Source organism: Salvelinus sp. IW2-2015, linkage group LG23 (genome assembly GCF_002910315.2).
Source record: "Salvelinus sp. IW2-2015 linkage group LG23, ASM291031v2, whole genome shotgun sequence".
NCBI classification, from domain to species: domain Eukaryota; kingdom Metazoa; phylum Chordata; class Actinopteri; order Salmoniformes; family Salmonidae; genus Salvelinus; species Salvelinus sp. IW2-2015.
Genome location: NC_036863.1, coordinates 43,918,202 through 43,928,337, shown reverse-complemented (window position 1 = coordinate 43,928,337; position 10,136 = coordinate 43,918,202). Strand labels below are relative to the sequence as shown.

Below are 10,136 nucleotides of genomic sequence, written 5' to 3'. Positions count from 1 at the left end.
CTTCGTTTTTGTTTACATATACAAATTGTAATTTGTAACATATCATATAAAATGGATGATGGACATCTACAAATTAATACATACCATACGAAATGTAACACATCACACTAATTGGAGTGTCCCAGATTTACGTTTACATGAGGGATTCAATTAATCTGGCCAGGCCCCGGGTAGGTGGAGTTTGCACCCAGTAAAAATGTATTGTATTAGTTTTGGAACCGGACTGCCTCCCAGGCGTGAGCCAGGTGCCCTGTTCAAAGCCCACGGCGAAATCGTCTTAAGTAGGTGGAGTAATGAGTAGAAATCGGTGTTTTAACATGCAAAAGTTATTTGCTTTTGATAGAAACACTATCTGCCTTCCCAATGAAACCTAGTTTAAAAACTCTAACATTTTATGGAAAAGAGATGTATGTTTCTTGATGATACACCATGCTGTCTTGTCGACATGACCGAGAGGCGCAGATTCATGTTCGATTGGGGAGTGCGCTCACTGCTTTTGCCCGTTCACATCACCGGCGATAGATCGGTGCCCTGCAAGATCAGTATAATCAAATCCGCCCTATGTTACGTCTACCCCTGATTCCAGGTTGGCCAACGGTACTCTACATTGTGCTCTGATCGTCCAATCAAAAGAAGCCGGATGAAGGATGTGCGTTTTCATTGGGCAAGAAGACAAGCCAAGGCTTTGGATGGATTCATCAGCACATTGCACACGTGATATGTGCGCGCTGGTCCTGATTAGCTGATAAACAGCTGATGAACATGGCAAGGACACCGTTTAAAGGACAGACGAGAGGAAGGAATACAGAGTAGAAATACCACAATGGAACATACAAACAATTTTTAGGGTTCGACCGATTGTTTATTATTGTCCCGCAGTAGTCTGTGACCTTGGGATTTTGACAGATTCTGCCTAGAACCGGCGTTTGTACTTCTACATATCCTTCATATACCGAATTTAATTTCGCTAAGGTCGAGCCCATTTAACAATGGATTTTATATTGAGCGGGGCAGCTGCCTGCGGAGCTTGCCTGTTCACTAACCCACTGGAGGTTGTCAAAACTCGGATGCAATTACAAGGAGAGCTCAAAAGCCGGGGGACCTACCAGGTTTACTACCGCAACGTTTTCCACGCTTTTTACACTATCGGCAAAGTAGATGGACTCGCTGGTTTACAGAAAGGGTTGGTACCCGGACTTGTCTATCAGTTTTTCATGAATGGAGTGAGGCTTGGGTCGTATTCAATCATTGAGTCATCTGGATACATCCACACGGACGGGAGGGTTAGTGCTGCTAAAACCACACTAGCAGGGGCTGCCGCTGGAGTCGTGGGGGCAGTGATGGGAAGTCCCATCTACTTGGTGAGTATTGCGCATGCCCCGCATTATGGATTATCATTTGTGTGTTTACATTTTACGGCTAGTGAGTGACCATATACAGGTGCTTTTGAATGTCTGCCCTGTAGTTTTCAGTGGTGTAGCCTCCAGACAAGCGGTTCCCAACCTTTTCCCTTCCGGGTTCCACCAAATCATCGTCAAAAGCTCTTGAGGACCACCATTCGCGGAGTCGCAGAATMTTTTAGCTTGCTGGTCTAATTTGGTCAATTTTATGTAACAGATTAAAGGATTATTATTGTTTTTATATTAATATACACAATTTTCATTGAAGTAATGTAAAATTGCTTGATACTGTAATGAAACAGTAGGGAGCAGGTCTCGAACCCTCGACCTTCTAGCCCGAAGTCCGGCGCGCTATCGACTGTGCCGCAAAAGTATACTCGTGCGGAAGAGTCGATTTCCGCGCTTATAAACCCAGGGTCGCTACACTACTCCCTCCTTTCAAAGAGCGTGTCCTCGCGTTAGCTTGCGACTCCACGTATTACAGGAACGCGCTCACCGGCCAAGCACACGCACTGTCGTGGGTGCAAGGTCCGATCACTTCTGACACTCGCGCGGCAGAGTCGATTTCCAGGCTCGTTACAATACCATGAATACTCCCATCTGTTTAAAAATATATATAAAGTAAAATATTAGTAAAAATTATTAAAATCGCGGACCACCTGCAACCACTGCTCTAGACTTGAGGACAGTTGGTGAGGTGAGTGAAGGCTTGACATTCCTGTTTCCATCACTCAGGTGAAGACTCACATTCAGAGTCAGGCCACTTCCTCTATAGCTGTTGGACATCAGTATCAACATCAGGTAAAGTCTAGTCCTCCATCAATCAAATAAATCATGTTTGTCAAATGTTCATATACATTGTAACTACTGTACTCACCGCTTCCATCCATTTCTACATCTTACTCCTCCATCGGTCCTTATACCCCTCCATCTCTCACCCCTTCTACCCCTCCACCCTTCCCTCTCTCTCAGGGCATGGTCCATGCTCTGGCAGCGATCCACAAGCAGCATGGTATCCTAGGCCTGTGGAGGGGCTCCAGTGCAGCTGTACCCAGGGTCAGCGTGGGGTCAGCTGCTCAACTCTATTCCTTCGCTGCCTCCAAGGAGCTTGTCGTCGACCTACAGGTTAGGACGGGTTGTTAAGATGATTCTCTTGGGACAGACTGTTTAACATATCCTAAATTGAGTAGCGGTCCAGCGAGCAGGCAAGAGTTGGTCCTGTGATGCAAAGATTTGTGTGGTAGTACACTCTAAAAATTAGGGATTCAACTGGAGTTCTTCTAAGATCCTCGAAGAACCTTAAGGTTCTTGGCAATGAAAAACAGCCCCAAAAGGTTATTCGAAGAACTTCTTAGGAGGTGGGTTCATCGAGGAACCCCCATTGTTGCTGGAGTTCTTCGGGGAACTTCGCAACTGAAAACGCCCGTGCCAAGATTGAATGCGCCAACAGTTTAAAAAGGTAAGTTGTTGATGTATGGCTCTGAATATGTATCGAGAGAATTTTTATAAAATACCAATGAATGACGAATACAATTATTGTCTTCTGTGAATAGCTTCCTTAACGTTACTATAGCTGTCACGCTAGTTAGCTATAGTTCAGAAGAATTAACTTAAATATTAGAAAGCCGAGTTTGACAGTTGGCGTTATGAGCTACTGTACCATTAGCTATGTCCTAACTGGGCAGGACTAGGTTCGTATTATTTCCTGAACTATATTCTGTCCCATATTGGATATCGTTTCCATAAAGCCAACATGGCTTTACACTCATTAACGTAAGTTTCCAATCTAGAGCAGTTCTCACTTTTTTTTGTGAGCATGAACTAGCTAACGTTAGCTTCGTTGACGTTTGCTAGCTAGCAATTTTTTTTTTTTTTTAGCTAGCCAACTAAGGACGGTGACCTGTCCAGACGAGATGTTACAATGAACTGAATCATTCAATGGAGGACTTCCTCTTTATATAACCAGCTACAGCATGCAATACTTTTATGAACTCACAAGGGGAGTTATACTATCATGTTTTGGAAACGTTACATGTATACCCCCTTGTGGAGGGAAATTAATAGCTTAGATGGTAGCTACAGATTGGATTCGAATGCATAATGGTATTAATACAGTGACTAGACTAGCTCTTTTGTATAAATGCATGCCCTTCAGAATCCAAACACAGTATTGCCTCGAAGCAAAATGTTGCGTATAATCTTTCAAGTCAGCCTGATAAAATATTGAACAATTTGTGTCAAAGATAGCTTGAAATGTCATATTAGGCCTGTATGGCAGTACGTTTACTGTATTGGCTAGTGCTTTCTCCAATATGTTCTTCTATTTTGCATTCAAGTTTGTCGATGCCATTTATCTTTCAATATTCATTTAATATATATACAGTTGAAGTTGGAAGTTTACATACACCTTAGCCAAATACATTTAAACTCCGTTTTTCACAATTCCTGACATTTAATCAGAGTAAAAATTCCCTGTTTTAGGTCAGTTAGGATCACCACTTATTTTAAGAATGTGAAATGTCAGAATAATAGTAGAGAATGATTTATTTCTTCACATTCCCAGTGGGTCAGAAGTTTACATGCACTCAATTAGTATGTGGTAGTATTGCCTTAAACAATTTAACCTTGGGTAAAATGTTTTGGGTAGCCTTCCACAAGCTTCCCACAATAAATTGGGTGAATTTTGGCCCATTCCTCTTGACAGAGCTGGTGTAACTGAGTCACGTTTGAAGGCCTCCTTGCTTGCACACACTTTTTCAGTTCTGCCCACATTTTCTATGGGATTGAGGTCAGGGCTTTGATGGCCACTCCAATACATTGACTTTGCTGTCCTTAAGCCAACTTGGAACAACTTTGGAATTATGCTTGGGGTCATTGTCCATTTGGAAGACCCATTTGCGACCAAGCTTTAACTTCCTGACTGATGTCTTGAGATGTTGCTTCAATATATCCACATCATTTTCCTTCCTCATGAAGCCATCTATTTTGAAGTGCATCAGTCCCTCCTGCAGCAAAGCACCCCCACAACATGATGCTGCCACCCCTGTGCTTCACAGTTGGGATGGTGTTCTTTGGCTTGCAAGCTTCCCCCTTTTTCCTCCAAACATAACAATGGTCATTATGGCCAAATGGTTCTATTTTTGTTTCTTTAGACCAGAGGACATTTCTCCAAAAAGTATCATCTTTGTCCCCATGTGCAGTTGCAAACTGTAGTCTGGCTTTTTTATGGCGGTTTTGAAGCAGTGGCTTCTGCTTGCTGAGCGGCCTTTCAGGTTATGTCCATATAGAGCTAGTTTTACTGTGGATATCTTCCTCCAGCATCTTCACAAGGTCCTTTGCTGTTCTGGGATTTATTTGCACTTCTCACCAAAGTACGTTCATCTCTAGGAGACAGAACGCGTCTCCTTCCTGAGCGGTATGACGGCTGTGTGGTCCCATGGTGTTTATACTTGTGTACTATTGTTTGTACAGATGAACGTTGTACCTTCAGGCATTTGGAAATTGCTCTATCAGGAGCTTCTAAAGCCATGACATCATTTTCTGGAATTTTCCAAGCTGTTTAAAAGCACAGTCAACTTAGTGTATGTAAACTTCTGACCCACTGGAATTGTGATACAGTGAAATAAGCTGTATGTAAACAACTGTTGGAAAAATTACTTGTCATGCACAAAGTAGATGTCCTAACCGACTTGCCAAAACTATAGTTTAACAAGAAATTTGTGGAGTGGTTGAAAAACGAGTTTTAATGACTCCAACCTAAGTGTATGTAAACTTCTGACTTCAACTGTTCTTTGACACATTTTCTCTTCCTTTGAAATTCTTTATAGAACAGAACATGGACACAATGCAATTGGGATCAAGAAGAAGGTAAGGATGTGTTGTTGGACAACTGCACTTGAAGTGTACATTTAACCTACATAGCAGTCAAAACAAGCTGAAATCTATTAGCATACACATGTGTACAAATTTTATTTTCAGATCTTCTCAAAAATGAATAAAATCCATGGAATGGATATAGACCAAAATAAAATTTAAAGGACTCCGTAAGGCTAGTGGCAAAATGATAGCAGAGTTAGACGTGAGGCAGGGGTGAGGACATCATCCTGCTATTTCGACAGTCCCCGAAGGACAATACAGAACAGGCACACAGGTATTTGCTCTTATTCCTTCCCTTTCTCTAATGTAGCCAATACATAGTACATAAAAAATATGTATGTAGTAAGATCATTGCTTTACTAGGACTCGAGACCACAGCCCTTGCCCTACTTCAATGAGGACCCGAGTGGCCTTTATGTCTGTGACAAGGTATGCCTATGCACAAATAATCTGTTTCTTCATAAACATAAGTGTGCATGCTTATATAACACTACAGCTGAACATTTTTATGTTCTTTGTTAATTGTATGTGTATTAATATTTTCTTTTGACACAGATTTCACCGCTCCCAACTCTTAGTGCACATCGGCGGAAATTCATTTCACAATGTGAGTGAAATCACGCTGTCCTTTGCTGGGGAGAAAATCCACGCCCTAGAGGACATCCCCATGGGACTTGCGGCTCTTTAGGGTTGTATTTTTTTATTTTTTTTCAGTAACATTTCCCAAAAATGTCAAAACACTTATGTTAAGTTACTGTGTTCTGGGGATAAGAGAAGTTGGCGTGAAGTTATAAGGGCTGGTCTTAAAGATGGCAAACTTCCTAACAAAACTAAGTGGTTGTTGGACACACACTAAAGCAAAAAATCTGTATTTAAGTCTACAATATTGTTAGTTTACCTATGATTCATTTTTAATGTATGGCTTTTATTGTACATTTTATAAAACAAGTTATTGTAATGAAAAGCTCTATATAAAGTAAATGTATTATTATGGTCTGACTTATCTGCAGAAATTGTTATGTAAATTATTTTGTAAATATTAATTCACATTTGTGGTGCCACTAAATAAACAATTATTTAAATCAATATTGTTATTAAAATATTGTACAGGGAGTTAAAAAAATGAACCCCAAAAGGTTCTTTGAGGAAACATACGTTGTTTTTTCCCCCTAAGAATTTATAGGGATTCCCCACATTTTCAATTTGAAGAACCCCTAAAGGATACTCCAGGAACCTTTACCGTTTAGAGTGCAGGAGAAATGCAGGCACACAGTCTACAGGTTCAAAAGAGGAGCCACCGCTTTTTGTGGAGTGATGGGTAAAGATGCTTCATGGGATGTTGATGTGTGCAGAGGGTCCCTGGTTCGAGGAGAGGGACGAAATAAACACTGTTACACCTGCTAAATCTAATTTCAGAGAGCTAAGTAGGCATAAACCAATCAATATATTTGTCTCTGTTGGCCTACTCCATCATTAGGCCTATGCCCCATGAATGTTGGTAGTTTTTGACAATACAAACTCCACATCAAAGTAAATTTATAAAACATGTGTTTTTTATATCATAGAGGTATTTGGGCAGTTCCACGATAATGGAATTACTCTTTGACTCTGGCATACATTTTAAAGTGAAAATTCAAACAAAAACCATTGATTAAAATTTTTTGCAAACCATACAAGGATTACGTTGAAAAAAATGTACACAAATGTCACAAACACATTTACTGGAAGAACTGTGCAGATGCAAAGATTGGTGACAGAATTACAATAAAATCTCTTTTGCGACCACGTTTTCCAAAAACTCTTAACCCTTTACACTCGTACCCGAATGTGGGTTGAAAATGACAGATTTGCCCACTGATAAGCACCTAAATTGGAACGCAGTGGCTGTACAGTAACATGCTATAAATGTCAGAGGTCAGGTCTCCGCTTCACAGCACTGTATGGGTTTTGAATGACAGCCGTTCTGAATTTGAGCACCGCACGCAACAAGAAGTTGCCCCCATCCCTCCCACTAATTAGGAAACTTTTGTCTGAGAGCGAAATGCTGAAAATTAAGAGGACTGTATGTATTTTGAAAGATGAGACGTTGAGGATTATAATAAATGTCATACAAGCTAGCCAAACAGCTGTGAGTCCAAATGTGTACTATATATATCCATATAAAACTCAGGTCATAAAAAAGCAACTTATAGGTAAATTACTCTGATTCATAAAAGTGCATAGAAATTACTTTGGAACTGTGCACACTTGAGAGATGTGTGGTCACCTGGAGACACTAGTTAGTCCTCTCACTCAAACACTTGTACTTTTTTTTGTCTTATGTTTCACATACCCCACATTTCCAGGATTCTTTTTTATCATGGTACTGAATGTATCCAGAGTATTTTTGGATTTCATTATCAACAAATGTGAAAAGTACAGTAAATCTAAAATGCACATAAAATCAACAGTGTAATGTTTGGATTCAGAATTACAGTGCACTTGGAAAGTTTTCAGACCTCATTACTTTTTCCACATTTTGTTACGTTACAGCCTTATTCTAAAATGGATTAAATTGATTTCCCCCCCTACACACAATACCCCATAATGGGGTTTTTAGAGATTTTTACAAATTTATGACAAATAAAAAAAACATATCACATTTACATAAGAATTCAGACCCTTAACTCAGTACTTTGTTGAAGCACCTTTGGCAGCGATTACAGCATCGAGTCTTCTTGGGTATGACGTTACAAGCTTGAAGAATTCTTAAAATAATAATGTACAAATGTTGTACAATCCAGGTGTGCAAAGCTCTTAGACTTACCCAGAAAGACTCACAGCTGTAATCACTGCCAAAGATGATTCTAACATGTATCGACTCAGGGGTGTGAATACTTAAATAAKATTTCTGTATTTAATTTTCAATAAATTTGATTACATTTCTAAAAACATGTTTTCACTTTGTCATTCTGGGGTATTTCCTTTAAAAGTTTCTCGAAAGCTTTTTACTGTCATTCTTCATATATTTTATATTTGTTTCATGGTACGGTTTCTTAATTTTTTGTTTAGTTTTGTCACATGATTTCTCGATTTACAGTACATTTGATGATTAGCTGTCCAGCCAGACTTATTTGCCATTCCTTTTGCCTCGTCCCTCTCAACCATACAATTTTTCAATTCCTCATCAATCCATGGGGATTTAACAGTTTTTACAGTATGTACTGTATATATGCCCTAGTTTCTAAAAATGGTGGCCTCTTAGCTTTCATTTGAAACCTATGAACGTCACATGTTGGTGCTCATGGGTTCTTTTAGATGGAAATGTGTAATTTCCCAATGTGTCCATTTGTAAATACTGTATTTAATGTACTTATGTACTTATGGTGACCACAGCAGTGCTCTGTATTTGGTAGGGTGTTCTCTGTTCATTTTGGGACATTTGACACCATTCATAATATTTCACCAGTTACATGGTGTTTACGTAACTCTGTTTGGTGGGGAAGAAATGACTAGCTATGTCATTATTCAGCTCCATCTAAACTAAATTGTTAACAGAAGTTTAATGTTACAGAAGAACACTGCATCGATATTATTTTAGTCATATCAAATGATCTGCTGTGTTAACAGCTGGATACTGGCGGTCGGACCATTAAGGGATGGTTCCATAGACACAGATAAAGTCTTGGACTAAAAGGCACTTACAGTAGAGATTTTCCAGTGTCTGGGACACGTCCTATAAGTTGTTTTCGGGAAACCAGCTCTAAGCATACCTCACTAAGTTACCCTTTTCTCTCTCCCCCCCACCAGGTGTTCCCAGAGGGCAGCTGGCTGGTGGCTCTGTGTGCAGGGATGATCAGCAGTGTGGTGGTGGTAGCAGCCATGACACCCTTTGACGTGGTCAGCACACGGCTCTACAACCAACCTGTGGATCATACAGGCAAGGTCAGTGGTTTACTTTACATGGTCCTTCCTGTCTGGCTCAGTTGGTAAGAGCATGGTGCTAGGCTAGCAACACCAAGGTCCTGGGTTCTATTCCCGCAGTGATCACATGCACATACTAAAAATGTATGCTGTCACGGCTCTGAAAAAAACTCTCACGAGGGAAAGGGTGTGTTGAGCAAAATATGAAGATTAACATTCCTGCAGGTCTAGAGTATTGGTGAAAGGGACCCAAGTGACCCACTGTATACCACATGAATTGTCTTAATGTAATTGTACTACTCTCTAACATGGCTCTGAAAACTGACTGGATATACTCTAATTTCCAGGGAGAGCTCTATAAAGGTTTTGGGGACTGCTTCTCGAAGACACTGAAGATGGAGGGTGTGACAGGGCTCTACAAAGGCCTGGGTGCATCCTACTTCCGTCTGGGGCCACACACCATCCTGTCTCTACTGTTCTGGGACGAACTGAGGAAGCTCTGGCAGCAGCACAGATAGTAGCCGGCAGGCAGGGCAAGCTCTACTCTGCCAGCAACACAGATAGTATCAGGAAAGGGAGACCCAGGCCGTATTCCAGGCCATCTGCAAAGCAGTTGCGCTGCATAAATTAACCAATGATTGCCACGTCATCTACATTGCAGTCGGGCATCAGAATTATACTTTTTTTGTATGGTTTTATTTGTATCTTTTTCTCAAACAATAACAACCATACATAAACAAAAGACAAACAGACACACAAATTTCATCAAACATAAATGGCATCACATCTGCTCAGGCCCACGTGTTCCCACTGCAACCATACGCATCACGTATGTCTCAACCACACTCATCCTCCATCCCCTGGAACATTCCAGTGCTTGTAGCACTCTGCCATATGGCCTCAAATTGCACTGTTCTATTTTTATCCGTAGCCCACACCTTTTCAATATTTACATAA

The 10,136-nt window shown here is 40.6% G+C and overlaps 1 protein-coding gene and 1 long non-coding RNA gene across 2 annotated transcripts; both read left to right on the top strand.

The window, feature by feature from the left end:
• The first annotated feature begins 768 nt into the window (after nucleotides 1–768).
• slc25a35 (solute carrier family 25 member 35) lies at nucleotides 769–10,136 on the top strand. Its single transcript, XM_023968998.2, has 5 exons — nucleotides 769–1,361; nucleotides 2,136–2,201; nucleotides 2,373–2,525; nucleotides 9,066–9,200; nucleotides 9,527–10,136. The coding sequence occupies exons 1-5, from the start codon at nucleotides 990–992 to the stop codon at nucleotides 9,695–9,697; spliced, it is 897 nt and encodes a 298-aa protein (XP_023824766.1). The 5' UTR covers nucleotides 769–989; the 3' UTR covers nucleotides 9,698–10,136.
• Nucleotides 2,771–5,425, top strand: LOC111951031 (uncharacterized). The gene is made up of 3 exons (XR_002875549.2): nucleotides 2,771–2,859; nucleotides 5,228–5,267; nucleotides 5,379–5,425. It is a non-coding gene; the product is annotated as an uncharacterized lncRNA (long non-coding RNA).

What these genes read in the sequence shown, in the direction of transcription:
- slc25a35 (XM_023968998.2), top strand. Translation starts at nt 990, where the DNA reads ATGGATTTTATATTGAGCGGGGCAGCTGCCTGCGGAGCTTGCCTGTTC. An exon ending in GACATCAGTATCAACATCAG is followed by an intron (nt 2,202 to 2,372) that starts GTAAAGTCTAGT and finishes CCTCTCTCTCAG; the next exon opens with GGCATGGTCCATGCTCTGGC. An exon ending in CTGTGGATCATACAGGCAAG is followed by an intron (nt 9,201 to 9,526) that starts GTCAGTGGTTTA and finishes TCTAATTTCCAG; the next exon opens with GGAGAGCTCTATAAAGGTTT.